This window comes from Malassezia japonica, chromosome 1 (assembly GCF_029542785.1).
Source record: "Malassezia japonica chromosome 1, complete sequence".
NCBI classification, from domain to species: domain Eukaryota; kingdom Fungi; phylum Basidiomycota; class Malasseziomycetes; order Malasseziales; family Malasseziaceae; genus Malassezia; species Malassezia japonica.
The window spans coordinates 547,963-567,105 of record NC_083370.1 but is presented as its reverse complement, the minus strand read 5'-3'; the positions used below and the strand labels follow the sequence as shown (position 1 = coordinate 567,105).

Below are 19,143 nucleotides of genomic sequence, written 5' to 3'. Positions count from 1 at the left end.
CAGCGCCGGCGCGGAGCGTGGTTCGCGTGACTGCCACGTGGCTTGGCGGTGTTCATGCACGGCGCGCTCGAAACGATCCACGGAGGGACGTGCGCACGGGCGGCGCCGGCGACGCCGCCGCGCCTGCCGATGAGTGTCCTGAAAGAGATAGCGCTCGACGCAGCGGCCATGGAGGAGGAGCCACGGCGGGCGGCGGTGCGCCTCGCGCGGACGTGCAGGGCATGGTTTGTGCGCTTGTGGGGGCACTACCTCTTGCCGGATATCGTGCTACGGGGGGAAGACGCGCTCCGGCACTTTTGCTTCAGCATCACCAAGAACGTGCTGGGACTGGGGAAGCTCGTGGCACGGCATACGCACACGATCAGCGTACTGCAGGATACCAAAGGACGCGCCGCAGCACTCTTTGACGGCGTCACGCACACCAAGCTCTTTGGCACACAGACGGCGCCGCTCCTCCGCATGGTCCTGCGCAGGTGCACGTCGCTCACTTCGCTCCGGATCGAGTGCGAGCCACTCGCGCTCGACACGCGCGACGGCGCGGGGGGACTCGGAGAGGCACGTGCTTCGCTCCAGGAGCTCGTCTGCCTGCAGAGCCCGTGGGCGGGGGACGCGGTCGACGCCGTGTGGTACGCGGGCGAGCCGCCGGCGCCGTGGGACGCGCTCACGCACCTCCAGCTGTACGGGCCACGGTGCCGTTTGTCGGTACGCACGGCCGCAGCACTCGGCGCACTGCCGCGCCTCTCACATCTCGCTCTGATCATGCCGAGCTTTGTAGACGCCCACGGAGGAAAGAGCCCCGCACCGGTACTCCAGGCGATCGTCGACGCGTGCACACACCTCGAGCACATCTTGCTCGTCGGCCACGACGAAGAACACTGGGTCGGCGCGACGCGCCATTTGCGCCCGGCCGTCGCTGCGCTGCGTGTCGGAAGCGCGGGGCGTGTGCTGCGCATCGCACTCGTTACTGCTACGGCACCGGCGCAGCCGTGGGAGCCGACGCACCGCGCGCATCCAGGCGTGTACACCGACTGGATGTTGGCACGTGCGCTCGACGGCCAGCACTGGAACTTTCACGGGGCATGCGACGATATGGCGTACACGATCGACGAGACTCTTGTTCCGTACGAGGCACGCAATGTGCATGCGGACGCCGACGCTCCGCCGACGCCCTCGCCGCGGTCGTCGCCGCCAACGCCCCCGCTGTTTTGGCACGAGGCACGCACGTCGCCCTCGCCGCCCTCGCCCGAAGTGTGGGGTATCGACAACCTTGCCTAGCTATATTTCCAAAAGTGCGACTTTTTCTCGCGCTTCGGCAGCGTGTCCTGCGCAATCCCCGCGTGCGCCGCAGGGTCAAACGCCACGACGGTATCCAACACGTCTCGCAGGCCCAGCGCGTCGAGCAGCTCGTCGACCGGCTGCGCAGTCGCCGTCGCGCGCCGCGCACGCGAGCGTGTCCGTGGCGCACGCCGCCGTCTCGGCGGATTCAGCGCGTCCTGGACCTGGTGGGCAAGCGTGCCAAGCGCGCCCGGCTGCTGCAAGGCGCGCACGGCGAGTGTAAAAAGGGTCGTTGACGATGCTGCGTCAGTCGACCGACCTACCCTGAAAGAGCGAGTTGATGCTCGCGAGCGCATGGTGCGTCGAGCTCGGCGTGTCGTGTGTGTACCATAGGTAGGCGAGGAGCACGGCATACAGCACGACGCCCCACTTTGCGAGCCAAAACACGAGCGCGGCCGTGCTTCGCAGCGTACGGTACGCGGTGCGCACGGCCAAAATCAGCGCTAGAACTGATACGGCGCCAGCGAGCGCCTGTGCACCCAGCGACGGCTCCCTGCGTGAGCCAATGCACCTACGACGTCTCCCACAAGGCCATGGTGATGGTGTGGAGTGTTACGTAAGCTTCTCGCCGCCACCATGTCGGAGCGCAAGGTGATCAACCGGTACTACCCCCCGGACTATGACCCAGTCAAGGGCAACCGTACCAAGCACGGATCCGGCCACAAGAAGACAGTGCGCCTTATGGCGCCGTACTCGATGCGCTGCAACTCGTGCGGAGAGTTTATTTACAAAGGAAAAAAGTTTAATGCACGCAAGGAAATCGTGCAGGGCGAGGACTACTACGGGATTCCCATCTACCGTTTCTACATCAAGTGCACGCGGTGCAGCGCCGAGATCATCTTTCGGACGGACCCTAAAAATACCGATTATGCCGCCGAAGACGGTGCGACACGCAACTTTGAGCCGTGGCGCGAGAACGACGGGCCGCGCAAGGAGGAAAACCGCATCACGGTAATTGACTCGGACGAAGAGGAGGAAGAGGAGGTCGATCCGATGAAGGCGCTCGAGCAACGCACGATCGAGTCGCAGCGCGAGATGGAGATTATGGATGCACTCCAAGATATCCGCACACGCAACGCACGGCACGAACGTGTAGACGCAGATACCGTGCTCCAGAGCGTCTCGCTGGGCAAGCGCAAGGTGCCGGAAGCGGCGCACGACACTACGGAGCGGTCGCAGGAGGAGGAAGAAGACGAGGCACTGGTCAAAAAGTACTTTGGCAAGCGCCACGACGCGCGGAACGGCAGCGCGGGCGAGACAAACGGCACAGAGGAGGCCAAGCCAAACGGCACCCAGTTTGTCAAGCCAAACGACCCAGAGGACGCCGCACCGAACGGCTCCGACGCAAAGCCAACGCCGACCAAAAAGCAAAAAGCGCCCGAAGCGGCCGAAGAAGTCGTCGAGTCCGTGCCGGATGCAACGAGTCTGCTTAGCGACGCGACACGCGCGCATCTCCAGTCGCTTGCCAAGCCTGCCAATACCATGCCTAAGCCGGTCGCCAAGAAGCGCCGGGGGCCCAACGCGCTGGGGCTGGTGCGTAAATAGGTATGTACTATACTACTTGAACACGGCCTGGTGGGCCTTGTTCACCGACGTCAATAGCGAGGTGTCCTGGCGGGCGGCGTTGCACAGGTGCTCGCATACAGAAAGGTAAGCGTTGGCGGCCTCGTTGAGGTTGGACTGGGGCTCGGCGTCCGCCTTGGTCTCGTTGTCGTCGTCGTTGTCGTCGTCGTCGTCCTTCTCCTCCTCTTCCTCCTCCTCGCCGTACAACGTCGCTGCCACGAGATCGTCCTGAGCCTCGGCAAGCTCCGTCATTGCGTCGCCGACATCATCATAGTCCACATCCGCGTGTGCTTCGCGGAAGAGCGCAAGACGCACGTCTTTCTGCAATGCCATGCCGCTCTGCAGCAGCGCAAACACCTGCTGCGCGACGCGGCGCTCGTCCTCGGATAGCTTGACAGACTTCGACCACTGCGCGCCGACGTCGTCATCCTCTTCCTCTTCCTCGTCGTCATCGTTCTCGATCGTCTCCTGGACCTCGTCGAGCCCATCTTGGAGCATGAGCTGCGACTGCTTCCACACCTTCATGAGCGCCTCCTTATTGTTCCGCGGCAGCCGTGCGACGTGCTTCTCCGCGCTCCCCTCGCCCGCCAAGCCATCGCAAAAGTTCCACAGCTTCTTGGTGAGCGTCAGAGACAGCTGGCGCGTGGGCGGCGGAAGCGTGTTCGAGGCCGTCGTTCCTTCGCGGCGTGCCTGCGCACGGTCAAGCACGGTGCGTGTGCGCATATCCATAAAGCTCTGACAGAGCTGCGCGACGAGGTCGACCACCTCCGTAATGGCCTGGCGCACTTCGCTGGCAAAAAGGACGCCGACACTTGCCTCGATCGCCTTGCGTCCCTTGGCGCCATCGCCATAGACGAGCTTTGCCCCCATTTCCTTTGCGAGTGCAACGCTCTCGTCGTTGGCTGCCGCCTCGGTCAGGCACCAGACCGTGGCATTCTTCTGTGCGAGGTTCGCGAGGAATGCCATCTTGGGCACGGTATCGGTCGCGAGCGACTGCAGGAGCCCCGATGCGGCATCGATGCTTCCTTGATCGAGACCTGCGAGCGGCGCGTCTGTATCCTGCACACTCCCCTTGGGCGGGCGCATCGCGAGCGAGAGGCCAGTGGTATCTTTGAGCGTCTTTTTCAAGAGGGCATGCAGGTCGTTGTAGATTTGTTCGCTGAGTGCCGCGCCGTCCTGCTTTGCCGCCTCGTTATCGACCGTCTCCTGTGGCGCCTGGCTGGGATGGATCGCCTGCAGCGACGTGGCGCACAGCACACACAGCCGCAGCAGCGTCGACTGAAGGGCCTGCTGAGCGTCGCTCATCGTGTCAAAAAATCGCTGACTAAGCTCCCCAGACGACGATGCGCGCCGTGCTGCAGCGTGTGAAGCAAGCCTCTGTGCACGGTAGGTGCCTGTGCTGATCCAGTGGACGGGCAGCTGGTATCGCAGACCGGCCCCGGCTTCCTTGCACTGATCGGCGTGTGCAATGACGACACGCCCGAGCACGCCGATATCCTGGTCAAAAAGATCCTCAGCCTCAAGCTCTGGCCAGAAGGCGCACGCGTCGAGCAAGGCGCGCTGAACAAGGTCGACGTCGAGACGGCCAGGCCGTGGGCGGTGAATGTGTGCGACCTCGGGGGTGAGATTCTGTGTGGTGCGTGTCCTGGCTTATACAGTCTCCCAATTCACGCTCTATGCCAAGACCGCCAAAGGGACCAAGCCCGACTTTCACCGCGCAATGAACGGTGCAGAGTCCAAGCCGTTCTACGAGGCGTTTTTGGAAAAAATGCGCGGCGCGTACCAGGCCGAGCGCATCAAGAGTGCGTAGCGCCGCTGACCCAGACGGCCAGTTTGGCGCGATGATGGACGTGTCGCTGGTGAACGACGGCCCTGTGACGATCAGTACGTCGCTCCTCTCACACAGCCATCGACTCGTTCGACAAAAACCACTAGGCAGGCTCCAGCATGCCGTGCTCCTGCGTCAGCCGTACGACGTACATTTATGCGATAGCCAATGCACAAATCACTCGCCGGCGCCGCGTGCGACTCGGGCCGCGACTGGATATAGACGTGGCTGCGTGAGAAAGACGACGTACCGCGCGGCTTGAGCGCCGTGGTAAAAGAGCAGGAACCGCCACGCGCTGCGCCCCAAGAGGCTCGTGCCCCAGTCGTACGCCGACGTGTCGAACGAGCCGCGCATCGCCGGCGCTGTCGTGTTGCCGAGCGACGGCACGAGCACCGACTCGATCCCGGCCTCGGCCGTGCGGCGGTCGCCAGGCATGCGCGTCGCCATTTGCGCCGTGGTGATCACCGTGAGGCGGTCGTGCTCGGGGATATAAAAGTCGCGCAGCGTCGTCAGTGCTTGGACGAGATTGGCCAGCGCGTCCGCGCGCGATTTCCGCTGCTCGCGCGACGCCTGGGCATGGGTATGAAGCAAAAACGAGATCGAGTCGACCACCAGGAGCGAGGTGCGGGGCGGCAGGCCGGGCACTTTGAGCACGCTGCTGGCCGCCACGCCAAGAAACGCGAGCAGGTCGCCGAGCGACGTGGCGCGGACGACGTGTAGCCCCTGGAGCACGCACCGCTCGAGACTCGGGCGCATGCGATTCGTGTCCGAGGCGCCGCACGCGCTCATCCACCGCACGACGCTCGGCGCATCGAGGTGTTTCTGTACTGTCGAGCGCGCCATCTGCACGATGCGCTCCGGAACGATGCTTCCTTCGGTGTCTGGTGAGCATGTCGACGTACCAACAAGTACGGCCTGTGCGCACCACGGCACGACGTTTGCGTCGAGCCACTCGTCCCACGCGTCCTGCTCCGCCTCGAGCTGCGAGCCGAGCTCGTCGAGGGCCAGGTCGAGCGAGTGCAGAATATGGTGCATGCGCTCGCCGACAGCCATTTGCAGGGCCCATGTCGTTTTGCCGATACCCGGCGGCCCGACGATCTCGAGCGCGGACCCCAGCGGAAAGCCCAGGCGTGCCTCGTCGCCTGGGTGCTGCTGCATTTCGCCCGGCGCGTACGCACCGCCGGTGAGCATTGTGCCCGCAAACGCGTCGAGTTTTGGAAGCCCGCATTCCAGCCGTAGACTTGCGCGTGTAATGGGCGCGATCTCGTCCTCGTCCTCGGGCTCGTCCATGACGTCCCCCCACGTTTCCTCAGCCTCTTCGTCCTCGTCCTCGAGCAGCGCCGTTGGACGCTCCATCCACGCCGGCGTCGGCGACTCCTGCGTCTGCGGCACCGGCATCTGCGACAAAGGCGTCATTTGCACATCGCTGCGCGGCGTCCCGAGGAACGACTCGGCAGCACGCAGCGGCGCCCAGCCCCCACCCTCCTCACGGCCGTGCATGGCGGCCTCCACATCCACGTGGAGCGTGCCCGGACATTGACCACGATGCCGCTGGACTTGGACGAGGTGCTAGACTTTGCGATTGCGCTTTCGCAGCGTGCCGGCCAGGCGATTGTTGAAGGTTCTGAGACGCGCTTTAAGAATGCGAGTACGTCGCCCAGCTGACACAGCCGGATTCGACGAGAAGAAGAACACGGCGGATCTCGTGACCGAGACCGACCAGAACACGGAGAAGCTCGTGTGCGAGTCGATCAAGGCGCGCTTCCCCGACCACCAGTTTATCGGCGAAGAGAGCTGGGCGGCCGGCGAGCAGGCCGAGGTCACCGATGCGCCGACGTGGATCATCGACCCGATCGACGGGACGACCAACTTTGTCAAGGGCTTCCCGTTCGTGTGCATCTCTATCGGATTCGTCTACCAGTCCGAGCCGGTGGTCGGTGTGATCTTTGCGCCGTTCATGGGCCATCTGTACGCTGCACGCAAAGGCAGCGGCGCGTTTATGACGTCGCCGCTGCACCCCGAGCGCCGCTCGCTCCCCCTCGCGCAGCCCCAGCCGCTGCCGTCGCTGAAGCAGGCGCTCCTTGCGTTTGAGTGGGGCTCGGACCGCTCGAAGGAGGTGATGGACATGAAGTCGCGCACCTTCCAGCGCCTCACCGGCGACGCAGCCGGCGGCGTGCAAGGCGGCGAGATGGCGCTCGGCGTGCGCTCCGTCGGCTCGGCGGCGCTCAACTTTGCGCACGTCGCGTCCGGCTGCCTCGACCTCTACTGGGAGATTGGGTGCTGGGCGTGGGATGTGTGTGCGGGCATGGTGATTGCGCGCGAAGCGTACGTATTCTTTCTCACACAGTGGCTGTGCAGTGGTCGGTTCCAAGGACGCTGCCGCCGCCGCCGCCGCCCAGGGCGCGTGGCCCCCGGCGGTCACGCCCAAGGTCCTCACCGGTCGCAAGTACCTCGTCGTGCGTGCGATCGGCGATGTGCCGAGCGAGTCGGGCGCCGACGCGCAGAAGCGCACCATCGGCGCATTCTACGGCGCGGTGGAAGAGTGGGACCCCAAGTAGGCTATGCAGCTACCGATTCCGGATGCCGACGAGCGGGACGCCGGTCAGCCCGTCGCAGACCATGTTCAGCGCCTTGGTATCCGCGCTGAGCGTGTTGGTCAGGTGCAGCAGGCCCTGCTGGAGCGAGGCGAGGATGCTCGTAATCTCCTCAAAGCTCGCCTCGTCCACGACCGCCCACTCGGTGTTGCCCGAGTCGACGCGGCCCTGCGATGCAAGCGCCTCGCGCTTGGCGCGCACCACGCCGAGCTGCGCCCAGAGCTCGTTGATCTGCGCACGCAGGCGCGTCTGTGTCGCACCCGCGTACTCGTTCGTCGCGCCGTTCAGCTGCGCCTCGCACGACTCGAGCACCGAGAGGAGCATGTCCTCGCTCGCGGTCATCGTCTGGCCACGCAGCGCGGGGATGAGCGTCGCACTGTCCTTGATCAGGCTCAGGAGCCGCTGGTGGATACGCGCCTGCATCAGCATTGCCGACTGTGCACGGACGGCGTTCGAGAGATCGTGCTTCTGCTGCAGCGCAGAAAGCTGCTTGGACAGCTCGGCGAGCTTGTTGTGCTGCCGGCCGGCTTCGGCAGACTGCGCACGCGCACGCGCCTGCAGATCGCCAAAGCCGACGGCCAGCACGGGGTATAGGCGGTCCGGCTCGGGGTTCTCTTGCATCGCTTTCGCCCACAGCGCATCGTGCATCGGGCCAACGGCATCCGCACGCCGCACGGCAAGCTGGGGGAGCGCTTGCGCATCCGGCGCACGGTTGTACAAGTAGTGCTGGAACTGGCAAGTAGACAGATTCGAGGTATCCCAGCTCGCTCGGATCTGCTCGAGCTGCGTATTGAGCGGCGCGCCGAGTTTCTTGTCCTGCGGCGCGGAAGTCGACTGGCCCATGGGCGCGGGCGGCGCGGAGGATGCAGGCTGCGACTGCCCAAAGAGCGACGGCTTTTGCGCACCAGCAGGCTGCGCGCCAAAGAGGCCGCCGCCGGGCTTGGCCGCGGCGGACGACTGGCCAAACAGGCCGCCCTGTTGCTGGCCTGGCTGTGTGCTCGACTGGCCAAAGAGCCCGCCGGAGGGCGCGGGGGGCGCCGACTGCCCAAGGCCGCTCGCCTGGTTTTGTGTTGACTGGCCAAAGAGCCCGCCTTGGCCCTGCGCCGGCTGTGGGGTCGACTGGCCAAAGAGCCCGCCCTGCTGCTGTCCCTGTGCGGGCTGCGATGCCTGCCCAAAGAGACCGCCCTGGCCCTGCGGCGCCGGCTGCGACTGGCCAAAGAGGCCGCCTTGTTGCTGGCCCTGCTGTGCCGGCGCCGACTGCCCGAACAATCCGCCCTGCTGCCCCTGCTGCCCCTGCTGCCCCTGCTGTCCAAACATCCCAGTCGACGCCGGCTTTTGCTGGCCAAAGAGCCCGGCGCTCTGTGTCTGCGTGCCCGGTGCGCCCGGCGCCTGTGCGCTCGCGTCGGGTTTTTGGCCAAACAGGCCGCCCGACGGCGCGGTGCTGCCGAACGAGAAGCCCGACTGCCCCGCCTGCCCCGCCGGCGCGCCCTGCGTTCCCTGCGCCTGAGTGCCGAACGACGGCGTGGCGCTTGCATTGCCAAACAGCGGCGCAGACGCGCCGCCCGGCGGCTTTCCGAACGAAAACGCCATGGTCGTGGAGGAGGACCGATAATACACACCTACATACTAGCACTCGGGCACCGCGACGGGAATCTTGACCGTGGTGGCCAGGCCGCTCAGACTGCGTCAGTAGAAGCACGTACCTAGTCTCTTTGTATTTCATGTGCATATCCGCGGCAGTAATGCGCGCAGCGTGGATCGCCTCGTCGAGCGAGATGGAGTGCACGCCGTCGGACGACAGCGCGAGGTTCGCGCTGACGACGGCCTTTACCGAGCCGACCGCGTTGCGCTCAATGCACGGTGCCTGCACCAGGCCGTCGACCGGGTCACAGGTAAGGCCCAGGTTGTGCTCGATCGCCGTCTCGGCGGCCTGCTCAATCACCTCCGGGCTGCCGCCCATGCACGCGGCAAAGGCGCCGGCGGCCATCGAGCAGCTCGTGCCGACCTCGGCCATGCACCCGCCCTCGGCGGCGCTGATCGTCGCACCGCGCTTAAAGAGCATGCCGATCGCTGCGGCAGTCAAAAGGAAGGTGCGCACGAGATTCTCCTCGTCCTCGGGCGAGAGCGCGACAAATTCCACGACGTAGCGCAGGACTGCGGGGATGATGCCGGCCGCGCCGAGCGTCGGCGCAATCACAATACGGCCGCCGGCCGCGACCTGCTCGTTCGTCGCAATCGCCCAGCACGAGAGCCAGTCCATCGCCGGAAAGTTGGTGCGCCGGGGGGGCACCGGCATGATTTCGTGCTGGAACGAGCCACGGATCGTCGGCGCGCGCGATGCCTCGCGGCGCATGTACTTGGCCGGGACGCTGGGCGCATCGCGCTGCGGCTTGGGGAGGCGCTCGACCTCGCCCGCACCCTTTGGCCGCTCGATCTCGTCCGTGTCGGGCCCGTTCATGTTGCCGAGGCGGCGGGGGCCCATGTACAGGCCGCGCATCAGGCGGCGGTAGAGCTTTGGCGCACGGCGCTTCATCTGCAGCGAGCCGGGAAGGACTTCCTGCGTGCTGTGCACGCCCGCGCGGATCCCCTCGTCCATCACGCTCCAGATCCGCATAATCTTTTCGTCGATTTCCTCGGGCGTGTACCACGTCAGCTCGTTCTCGTAGACAATCTGGGCAATGGTCAGGTTGTGCTTGCGCGTGAGCGCGAGCAGACTGGCCATGTTGTGAAAAGGAAAGCGCGGCTCTTTTTGGCCTGGCGTGGGGCGGTCGGGCTCATCCTGGACGTCGCCGCCGATGGACAAGAGCTTCGGCGGGAGGTCCGTCTCGTCCGCGTGCGGCGTGACGCCGCTGCGGCGATCGCCGCCCGCATCGTCGCGGCGGATCGACTTGTAAAAGACGTTTTCGAGCATATCCTCGGGGTGTTTGTCCGCGTCGGTCGGCACGACGGCCGTCGTCGGCGCGGCTTCGTGAGGGAACCCAGGCTCCTGTGCACCGTCCGGCGCCTCGAGGCCCTCGCGCATCGGCCGCGGACCCGGGACATCGGCGACGGCCATCTTGCCGTTGATGACAAACCCGCCGCCGATGCTGTAAAAGTCGTTGGTCGCAATCAAATCGCCGTTCACGTCAAAGACGCTGAAGCGCATGCCGTTCGAATGCATTGGAAGCGTCTGTCCCCACTTCCACACGAGGTCCTTTTCAAAGTCAAATGCGATAGCTTTCGCGTCGCCGTAGGACGCATCCGTATCCTTGCCGAGCGTCAGGACCTTGTCGCGGAGGATCGCCTCGTAACGCGTCGGCACCGCCTCGGTGTCTACCGTCTCGCAGTCTGCGCCTTCAAATCCAAGCAGCAGTGCCTGGGGCGTCATGTGTCCTTTGCCGGTCGCGGCCAGCGAGCCGTAGAGAGCAATCTTGAGCGTGTTGGCCTTATCCAACAGCTGCGACTCGCGCAAGTCGTTCACAAAAATGGCGCCTGCGCGCATCGGGCCGACAGTGTGCGAGGACGAGGGGCCAATACCAATCGAAAAGAGGTCAAACATGGAGATGACCGCGTGCTCCTTCGGCGCGGCCTCTTCGCCAGCATCGTTGGGGGGCTCGTTGTTGTGATTGCGGGCGGTATCAAAGTGGGCGTGAGAAAATGAATGTGGTTCGCCGTCCGTAGAAAGCGCCCGAGTCAGCCAGGGCGTCGCGGCAGCACGCGCCCGCGCGTAGCGCAACGCTCCCGCTCCTAGCGCAGCGCGCCCCACACAATATGCTCGGTGGTACATCCCGGACGCTAAAGAACCCCAGTGGATGACCAATCAATTTTTTTTTTCGCACGGACATGGCCCGATCTACGGTGTGTTGCTGCGGTACGTCTGGTCGACGCGCCTGAGCACGCTATCAAACATGTTGAGCGCATTGCGCTGCATGTGCGCCAGCGTATGCGTCTGGCTGCGGGGCAGCGAGCTGTTCGAGTGGCCGAGCGGCGAAGTGCGCCGGTGGCGGCCAAGGTACGGCGAGCTCGTGGCGTTCGCACGCGACACACGCGGCGGCAGCGCGTGGGGGAGGTGCAGGCCGTGGCCGCTCGCGTGCGAGCGGCGCCAGAATCGGTTGGAGATGGCGCTGCGGTGCAGCGAGCGCGAGCGCGTCGGCTCGCCGTGCTCCAGGTTCATGTGGCCCATGACCGGCGCCTCGCGGTTGGCCTTGGGGGTGTCGCTGATGTGCAAATTGTCGAGCGTGGGCGCAGACTGCGTCATGGCGCTCGGCACGTCGCCCTCCGCGCTCGACTCTGAGTGGATCGAGCTGGCGTCGGGGTCGTCGGGGTGCGGCTCGTGGTCGGCGCACCGCTCGTCGAGCATGTGGTAGACTTCGCCGAGCACCGGCGCGTAGAGGCGCGCGAGCGACGACGCGGCCGCCTCGCCGGCCGCAAAGCCGGTGAGCGCCGCCTCGTACTGCGCCCAGGTGTAGCCAAAGAGCTGCGGCGGGGTCGGAAGGAGGCCGGCGCGTGCGCTCTCTGCATCCGGGCGCTGGTCGTCGCGCTGTGTCCAGCCCGGGGGGATGCGGCAAAAGGCAATGTGCACGAGGAGCAGCTCGGGAATTACGTTGAACGCGTGCAGGGCAGCAGGCGTCAAGAGGTGCTCTGTCGCCTCGCTGCCGTGCTTGGTGCGCATCGCCAGGTGCTGCAGCGTGTCTGGCTCCTGGAGCAGCGTCCGCAGCACTACCACGGTCGACTGGAGCGCGCCGAGCGCCTCTTTGAGCGCGGCGTGCGCCAGGTCCTCGTCCTCGCTCTCGTCCTGGTCATCGCTCGAGTGCGAGCGCGCGGGATGCAGGCCTTCGTCGTACACCTCGCTGTCGCCCGACGCCTTGCGCTGCCGGCTCGCAGAGCGCCGCGTCTTTTGGAAGTGCGCGGGGGTCGCGAGGTCGGAAGCAAACTGCGTCATGAGGCGCTCAAACACCTGCAGGTCGTGCAGCTGCTCGGCAACGAGGAGAGGGTTGATCACGTAGCAGTCAGTGTCATCGTTCGGCAGCATAAAGTGCGTCTTCCAGCCGTCAAACTCGGACTCGTGCATTTCGACCGGCGTCTGGGCGCCGGTCGCCGCCTCACCGGGCGCCTTGCGCAGGCGGTGTGCGCCGGGCTTGCCAACCGAGCGCAGGGCATGGGCGAGCTGCGTGGGGGTCGGCACGCGCTTGCTGCTCGACTCGTCCGAAAGGAGCGAGTTGAGCACAGCGCTCGACGGCGCCGTGCCCGACGTGCGCCCAAACGTGTGGGCAAACTGTGCCTCGACAACGCTCGCCGGCGCAAAGACGGAACGCGAGGTGATGGCCACGAGTCCTTTCCAGATAAGGTGGATCGCGACCGAGATGTACCATGCCTGCCCGTCCTGGCCACACCGCTCCACGACACGCAGAAAGAGGAGACGGTGTGCGGTATCGAGGCGCTCCTCGAGCTCCTTGAGCCACGCCGCGCTGGGCGAGCGCACCGCGCCCACGTCGGTCTCTGCGCCGGGCGCCTTTTGGGGCTGGAAGGGGTAGGGGTTGCCCTTTGCAATGCAGCCCGCAAGCGACGACTTGACCTGCACCAGCACCGGCTGCACGACATGGATAATACTCGCCTCCATCTGCTCGCGCAGCGGCGAGAGAATCTCGTGGACGTACGGCGGCATGCGCGGCGCCGCCTCGCCCTCAGACGATGTCGGGACCATGATGTTGGGCGAGCTCAGGAGCGCAAGAGGAGGCAGGCCTTCGAGACAGCGCTCGAGGCTCTCTTCCACAATCCACTCGAGACTCATCAGCGCCAAGTTGAACTCCATCGCGGCGGGCAGCTGCTGCGCACCGCGCACCGACGACGGGACGACAAGAGCCGACGGGTCGCGTGCTGCAGGCACCAGCAGCGACTCGATCCGCGTGACAAACAGCGAGATCGACTTGAGCACCGCGCGTGATACGGCACGCAGCAGGTACGGGTCGACGGTTGCAGCGTTCTGCAGCTCGTTCACAATGAGCCGCGTCATTTCAATCACCTTGACACGGTCAGGCAGCCGATTCGAGCCGTAGGTGATCGACTGGAGGCGGGGCAGCGCAATCACCGCGCCACTGAACGGCGATGTGGCCGAGAGTGGCGCAGGTGCGGCGGCCGACGTGTTTGGCGCAACAAACGCCTTGTTCACAAGCTCGTTGAGCCGCAGCGAAAACTGCGAGAGGCGCGAGGGGTCGACCCTCTGCGCGAGCGCCGCGTCTTGGGCATGGGAGGCGCTCAGCTGTTTGTTGACATTCGGGGGGGGCGTCATGGGGAGCTTTTCGTTGGCGAGCGGGCGCTTGGCCAGCCCACCGAACGACAAAGGGCCCGGACGCTTGTTAAACCACTTGCCAGCCTCGGCCTCTTCGCCAGGCTTTTCGGGGGAGTTTTGTGCAGAGGGAAGCGCAGCTGCCTCTGCCGCAGGAGGGTGCATGTTACGAGAAAAGATCGGCATGGTCAGATCAGCAAAGTGCCATGCGAAGAGAATCGGCTACCAGGGCGCGATAGGGAACACGAAAGTCGTGTTAGGCAGGCTCCGAGTCCAAGTCACTTGAGAAAAGCAGCGTCAGAAGAGACTGGGAGTACGTCGAGACAGCTGTGGGAACGCGCTCAATCACAGTATGGATGCTCGGAATAGATTCAACCATAAGTTTACAAAAGTCGTCACACACAGCACCTTGCGGTGGTGGTCGGCAGGGAGCGCACCGAGCCCGCCGTCCTTTTTTCGTGCCGCGAGCGCAAATCGCCTGCGCCGGCCTACCGGACGCCTCCACAGTGCTGCAGCCAGGGCTGCACAAGGTTAGAGCTGACAAATCAGCGATTGTACCGCAGTGCACATCGTGGATCGGGCGGGCAGCTGCAGGACAACTGCGTGCAGGAACGCAGTAGGGCGACATTATGCACAGAACCGCTCGCGCTGCGCGCCCACCGGCACATGGGGTGGGGGAGAACGTGCATTGTGCTAGGTAGAGGTGGCCACCGCATGGAGCTTGGTGTGCCAAAACGAGAGACGCCGTCCAGGAGCGTAGGAAACTTTATTTGGACAGTGCTACGCCATAGCGCCACGCGCTTGCTGTGACCAATCCTAAACCACCAGAGGAAATACGGATGCCCTCAGATGGATCGGGTAGCTCGGGAGCTTTTGCGTAGACTATCAGGCATTATTCGTTACCAATCAAGGAGCGTCTCGCTCGTCATACAGGTACGAGCGCAGGCGCGAAAAGAGGCGCGATGTCCCTCCTCGTGCAGGAGCTTACGTGTGCTTGGACACTTGCTCGCTGACCCATGTGTCGACTGAGTGAGTAGATGAGACGTACATGCATCTTGGATCCCTTCGTGCTCTGTCAGCGTCATGGGCTCCACCTCGCGCGCCCACGAGGCAAAGTAGCGTCCGCCCTTTTTCGCCGTCTCGGGGGCGGTGCCTGCGTAGAGCGGCGTCAGTGCGCCCATTTCCTGCGGGTAGAAAAAGAGCTGGGACGTGAGTCGTAGCGCGGCGCCAAACAGGCCCGGACTGTCCTTCAAGATTCCCGTACGCAGCCCACCGGGGTGCACAGCGGTAAAGACAATGCCGTCGGGGCCGTACTGGCGGTCCAGCTTCTTGACCGAGAGGATGTTGGCAAATTTGCTCGAACCGTACGCGCGCATTTGGGGCGCCAGCCCAAAGGGACGCGGTGCCTTGAGGCCCGAGGGGTCCTCGGGGTCAAAGCCCTTGGCTGACGCGCCGCGGTGCAACAGGCTGGACGTAAAGCATACCCGAGGGGGGTTTTCTGGCGTGGTTCTGTAGGAAGCAACCAGCGCCGGAATTAACTGCTGCGTGAGATAGTGCGGCCCCAGAGCATTGATTCCCATATTCGTTTCGTAACCATCGACTGTCGTAGCGTGGAGCTGGGTGAGTAGATGCACGTACGTCCAAATTCGTAATGCCGCCATTATTGAAGAGAAGGTCGAGGCGCTGCTCGCGGGCCAAGAAGCTAATAACAAACTTCTTGATGCTCACCAGGCTCCCGAGGTCCAGGGTCATGTAAATGGCATCGCCAGGCAGGCCCTCCTCCTTAAACTTCTTGATGGCGACGTTGGCACGTTGCTCGCTGCGGGACGCAATGTATACCTTGGCATTCTTCCGCAAAAGCCACCGCGCGATCTCAAACCCAATACCCGAGTTCCCTCCTGTCACAATGGCGACCTGCATAAGTGCAAGAGACGTACACGGCCGGTCTGGTCAGGCATGTCCTTGGCCGGATCCCATTCGCACGGAGGCCTAGGTCAAGAATCGCTACCTACGGAAACACAAACGACAGCATGATGGTAGTAACACGCCAAGCTTTGACTGTAGCATGCGCGTATAATATTGGGCGTTCCCCGGTTGATAGGCGGTCAATGACGTAGGCTATCGCCTAATTTCTGGGGCAGCGGCTTGGCGCACGGACCATTGCCACATGGCGCTTGTGTGCCCTACGCCGTACGCTATTTGACGTGCTTGGCAACCTGCACGTCGACCCAGGCATCGACTGGAGTGAGTAAAGGAACATACAAGCATCCTGGTTCGCCTTGTCGTGCGCAATAGGCATCGGCTCGGCCTCACGCGCCCACGGCACAAAGTAGCTGCCGCCCTTCTTGGCGGCTTCCGGAGCCGTGTTGGCAAAGAGCTGCGTCAGGCAGCCCATGGAAGCGGGGTAGAAGAGGTAGGACTGGATAAGCTGCGTCACGCCAAACAGCGGGTTCCAGTCGCGCATCAGCTCGGTGTACAGAATGCCCGGGTGGACCGAGGTAAAGACGAGACCCTCGGGTCCGTACTGGCGCTGGAACTTGTTGGCCGAGAGGATGTTGACCAGCTTGCTCGTGCCGTACGCGCGCGAGGCGGGGGAGAGATAAAAGGGCCGCGAGCCTAGCCCAGTCGGGTCCTCGGGCTTGAAGCCCTCGGCGGAGGCGAAGCGGTGTGCGAGACTCGACGTGAAGCACACGCGCGGCGGGTTCGACGGCGAAACCTTCTGCGTGGCGAGCAGCGTCGGCAGCAGGAGCTTGGTGAGGTAGTGGTGACCAAGGCCGTTTGTGCCCAGGTGCATCTCGTACCCATCGACCGTGTCCGGCATGAGCCTGGGATACATCACACCGCCATTGTTAAACAAGAGGTCGAGGCGCTTCTCCTTGCCCTGGAAAGCGGTCGCGAACGCTTTGACGCTGTTCAGGTCGGCAAGGTCGAGCTTCAGCCACTCGACCGAACCAGGCAGGTTCTCCGCCTCGAGCTTCTGGATCGCCTCGCGCGCGCGGCCTTCGCTGCGCGCAGCGAGGTACACCTTGGCATTCTTCTTGAGGAGCCAGTACACTGTCAGATAGCCGATACCGGTGTTGCCGCCAGTGACAATCGCAACCTGGATTAGCACGCACTACCTACACGTCCAGATTGGTCGGGGATACCCTGCTCAGGGTCCCACGTAGCGGGCGGGCTGGATCAGGAACGCACACGTACGGGAAAAGCGCAGTCAGCATCGTGGTGCGGGGCACGGTCCCCCCAACCACGTGGCTATTTACATGAATTAAACAGGGCGGGCGTGTTGCGCAATCTGTGCGTCAAAGTAGGCGGCCACTGCGTTAGGCGCGTGACGTACGTTTGTCCTGTGCCTCGGTGCTGTTTCCCGCAGGAACCGACTCGCCGCGGCGCGCCCACGGAATGTAGTACACGCCGCCGTCCTCGCCGGCTTCCAGCGAGGTATTTGCGTAGAGCTGCGTCAGTGCGCCGAGCTCGGGCGCGTGCAAAAAGTAGGGGTTCACGACATGGTTCAGGAGCAAAACCGACGGGCCGGACACGTCGCGCGTGAGGGCTGATTTAATGTTGCCGGGGTTACACGCGTTGCTGGGTCAGAGGCGAGACGTACAAAATAATACCGTCCTTGCCGTAGGTGCGGTGCATCTTGCGCGCCGCTGGGTCAGAAAAGGTACATACAGAGCAGGTTGGCCATCTTGCTGTTCGCGTATGCCTGCACCTCGCGCGGGAGCATGCGGAAGCGGATGTTGGCGCCGCTGGGATCCGACGGATCAAAGCCGCACTTTGGTGCGGCGCGGTGCCCAAGGCTCGACGTGAAGCATACGCGCGGGGGGCGCGCGGGGTTCAGGCTGTACGACATCTTGAGAAAGGGGATCAGCAGCTGCGTGAGATAGTACACGCCGAGGCCGTTTGCGCCCATGTGGATCTCGTAGCCTTCGGACGTCTTTTCGCCATTGTCCTTCGGCACCAAGAGCCCTGCGTTATTAAAGAGAAGGTCGAGACGCTCTTCGCGGCGCTGAAAGTCGCGCACAAACTGCTCGATACTCCGGAAACTCGCCAGGTCCAGGTGGAGGAAGTCGACCGCGCCGGCGGCCGTCGCCGTGTCCTCGCGCAGCTTGACAAACGCATTGCGTGCCTTGGCCTCGTTGCGCGCAGCCATGTACACCTTGGCGCCCTTGCGGAGCAGCGCCCGCACGGTCTCGAGGCCGATGCCCGAGTTGCCGCCCGTCACGATCACGACCTGGGTTAGGACAAGGACGTACGCGGCCCGTCTGGTTCGGCATATCGTCAATGGACCATGTTGGCGCAGGGCTATATCAGCGAATTACACGTACGGAAAGCACTCTGTGTATACCGTAGCATTCATGGTGGTGGAGACTGGTTCCGCTGACTAAGCGCGCACGGTTCTCCACCAACATGAGCGGTGCCGAGGAGGCGGCGCCGGCGGGGGTGCGCAACTTGCGTGCCATGTTTGAAGGCAATGCTGGCGGAAGCACGCCGCAGCCCATCAAAAAGCCAGATGGAATTCGCACGAAAGCGGGTGGGGCAGTGCCCAAGGCCGACATGGGAGGCGAGCGTGCCGAAGCGTCCAAGGCACCCACCGCCCTGGAAGCCTCCCCAGAGGCCAAGGAACCGAAAGCGGCCAAAGAAGCCGACGCACCTACTCCAAGAGATTCAGAAGAGGCAGCGCCCGACTTTGCGGCGCTGCGCCGCTCGTTTAGCAAGAGCAGTGTTTCCGAGGACAGCAAGCGTGCAGCAGAAAAGGACGTGGCCCCACGACCGAGCCGGGGCGCCAAGGAAAAGCCGGCCCTGCGCCCCAAGCCCACCGTTGTCTCGCGCACCTCGAGCGAGACAAAAGACGAGGCAAGAGAAAAAGAGGCGGCAGACGCGGCCGAGCCCGAGCCCGCCGAGGACGAGGCGCGTGACGCGCCGTCTTCCCCCAGTGCCTCCCCGCCTGCGAATACCGAAAGTGCGAAGCCCGCGCGGCGCGCGCCTCCCCCCGTCGCAGCCAAACCAAAACGGGCCGACTCGGACACTTTTCGCAAGCACGCGGATGAGCCGCCGACACTCCCAACGCGCCCCCGAAAAGAGAGCACGGACAAGGAGCCTCCCCCCCGCCCCACATCCAAGCCGGTGCGCATTGCCCAAGTGACCGACTCGCCTGCGCTCAGCACCGACGACGAGCCGCTGCCGTCGACGCCGCCGGACGCCCGCCGCACCGCCCCTGTCGTGCCGAGCGGCCGGCGCTCGGCCCCTGCGCCTCCCGAGTCAAAGAGCACGCCAGCGCGCTATACGAGGTGCTTCCAAGCTATCTGTGACTCTACGCTGGATCCCCCCCTGGCTCGTCCTGCGTCCGTGCGCAGTGTGTGGGCGAAAAGCAAGCTCCCAAGCACGGACCTCGCCGAGATTTGGACGGCAGTCGCCGGATCCGACACGTCCGCACGCGGCCTGACCTGTGCCCAGTTCGCCTCTGCGCTCGGCATGATTGATGCCAAGCTGCGTGTCGCGCGCCCCGCCGCGCCCGCGCCCCCCCAACTCCCGCAGCGCCCTCGCTAGTTTGTAGT

The 19,143-nt window shown here is 64.3% G+C and overlaps 13 protein-coding genes across 13 annotated transcripts; 5 read left to right on the top strand and 8 right to left on the bottom strand.

The window, feature by feature from the left end:
* Window positions 1-129: 129 nt before the first annotated feature.
* MJAP1_000338 (uncharacterized protein) lies at window positions 130-1,275 on the top strand (the record flags this gene model as incomplete). The annotated part of the gene is made up of 1 exon (XM_060264308.1): window positions 130-1,275. One exon carries the CDS (start codon window positions 130-132, stop codon window positions 1,273-1,275), a length of 1,146 nt encoding a protein of 381 aa, XP_060120291.1.
* Window positions 1,276-1,911: 636 nt separating this feature from the next.
* cwf16 (Pre-mRNA-splicing factor cwf16) lies at window positions 1,912-2,880 on the top strand (the record flags this gene model as incomplete). Its single annotated transcript, XM_060264307.1, has 1 exon — window positions 1,912-2,880. One exon carries the CDS (start codon window positions 1,912-1,914, stop codon window positions 2,878-2,880), a length of 969 nt encoding a protein of 322 aa, XP_060120290.1.
* A 12-nt stretch (window positions 2,881-2,892) lies between these two features.
* Window positions 2,893-4,203, bottom strand: BNA5_1 (kynureninase; the record flags this gene model as incomplete). Its single annotated transcript, XM_060264306.1, has 1 exon — window positions 2,893-4,203. The coding sequence occupies one exon, from the start codon at window positions 4,201-4,203 to the stop codon at window positions 2,893-2,895; it is 1,311 nt and encodes a 436-aa protein (XP_060120289.1).
* Window positions 4,204-4,241: 38 nt separating this feature from the next.
* DTD1 (D-tyrosyl-tRNA(Tyr) deacylase) lies at window positions 4,242-4,708 on the top strand (the record flags this gene model as incomplete). The annotated part of the gene is made up of 3 exons (XM_060264305.1): window positions 4,242-4,284; window positions 4,307-4,534; window positions 4,557-4,708. 3 exons carry the CDS (start codon window positions 4,242-4,244, stop codon window positions 4,706-4,708), a joined length of 423 nt encoding a protein of 140 aa, XP_060120288.1.
* An 88-nt stretch (window positions 4,709-4,796) lies between these two features.
* MJAP1_000334 (uncharacterized protein) lies at window positions 4,797-6,226 on the bottom strand (the record flags this gene model as incomplete). Its single annotated transcript, XM_060264304.1, has 4 exons — window positions 4,797-4,829; window positions 4,879-4,954; window positions 4,977-5,607; window positions 5,629-6,226. 4 exons carry the CDS (start codon window positions 6,224-6,226, stop codon window positions 4,797-4,799), a joined length of 1,338 nt encoding a protein of 445 aa, XP_060120287.1.
* Window positions 6,227-6,271: 45 nt separating this feature from the next.
* On the top strand, window positions 6,272-7,284 carry MJAP1_000333 (inositol-phosphate phosphatase; the record flags this gene model as incomplete). The annotated part of the gene is made up of 3 exons (XM_060264303.1): window positions 6,272-6,374; window positions 6,397-7,051; window positions 7,074-7,284. 3 exons carry the CDS (start codon window positions 6,272-6,274, stop codon window positions 7,282-7,284), a joined length of 969 nt encoding a protein of 322 aa, XP_060120286.1.
* Window positions 7,285-7,293: 9 nt separating this feature from the next.
* MJAP1_000332 (uncharacterized protein) lies at window positions 7,294-8,910 on the bottom strand (the record flags this gene model as incomplete). Its single annotated transcript, XM_060264302.1, has 1 exon — window positions 7,294-8,910. One exon carries the CDS (start codon window positions 8,908-8,910, stop codon window positions 7,294-7,296), a length of 1,617 nt encoding a protein of 538 aa, XP_060120285.1.
* Window positions 8,911-8,946: 36 nt separating this feature from the next.
* MJAP1_000331 (uncharacterized protein) lies at window positions 8,947-10,858 on the bottom strand (the record flags this gene model as incomplete). The annotated part of the gene is made up of 2 exons (XM_060264301.1): window positions 8,947-9,001; window positions 9,024-10,858. The coding sequence occupies 2 exons, from the start codon at window positions 10,856-10,858 to the stop codon at window positions 8,947-8,949; spliced, it is 1,890 nt and encodes a 629-aa protein (XP_060120284.1).
* A 294-nt stretch (window positions 10,859-11,152) lies between these two features.
* MJAP1_000330 (uncharacterized protein) lies at window positions 11,153-13,771 on the bottom strand (the record flags this gene model as incomplete). The annotated part of the gene is made up of 1 exon (XM_060264300.1): window positions 11,153-13,771. The coding sequence occupies one exon, from the start codon at window positions 13,769-13,771 to the stop codon at window positions 11,153-11,155; it is 2,619 nt and encodes an 872-aa protein (XP_060120283.1).
* A 798-nt stretch (window positions 13,772-14,569) lies between these two features.
* Window positions 14,570-15,617, bottom strand: MJAP1_000329 (uncharacterized protein; the record flags this gene model as incomplete). Its single annotated transcript, XM_060264299.1, has 5 exons — window positions 14,570-14,586; window positions 14,634-15,201; window positions 15,224-15,499; window positions 15,523-15,574; window positions 15,598-15,617. The coding sequence occupies 5 exons, from the start codon at window positions 15,615-15,617 to the stop codon at window positions 14,570-14,572; spliced, it is 933 nt and encodes a 310-aa protein (XP_060120282.1).
* A 163-nt stretch (window positions 15,618-15,780) lies between these two features.
* Window positions 15,781-16,803, bottom strand: MJAP1_000328 (uncharacterized protein; the record flags this gene model as incomplete). The annotated part of the gene is made up of 4 exons (XM_060264298.1): window positions 15,781-15,824; window positions 15,848-16,685; window positions 16,709-16,760; window positions 16,784-16,803. The coding sequence occupies 4 exons, from the start codon at window positions 16,801-16,803 to the stop codon at window positions 15,781-15,783; spliced, it is 954 nt and encodes a 317-aa protein (XP_060120281.1).
* A 47-nt stretch (window positions 16,804-16,850) lies between these two features.
* MJAP1_000327 (uncharacterized protein) lies at window positions 16,851-17,945 on the bottom strand (the record flags this gene model as incomplete). The annotated part of the gene is made up of 6 exons (XM_060264297.1): window positions 16,851-16,900; window positions 16,923-17,167; window positions 17,190-17,235; window positions 17,258-17,819; window positions 17,842-17,890; window positions 17,914-17,945. The coding sequence occupies 6 exons, from the start codon at window positions 17,943-17,945 to the stop codon at window positions 16,851-16,853; spliced, it is 984 nt and encodes a 327-aa protein (XP_060120280.1).
* Window positions 17,946-17,995: 50 nt separating this feature from the next.
* MJAP1_000326 (uncharacterized protein) lies at window positions 17,996-19,135 on the top strand (the record flags this gene model as incomplete). Its single annotated transcript, XM_060264296.1, has 1 exon — window positions 17,996-19,135. The coding sequence occupies one exon, from the start codon at window positions 17,996-17,998 to the stop codon at window positions 19,133-19,135; it is 1,140 nt and encodes a 379-aa protein (XP_060120279.1).
* Window positions 19,136-19,143: the final 8 nt, after the last annotated feature.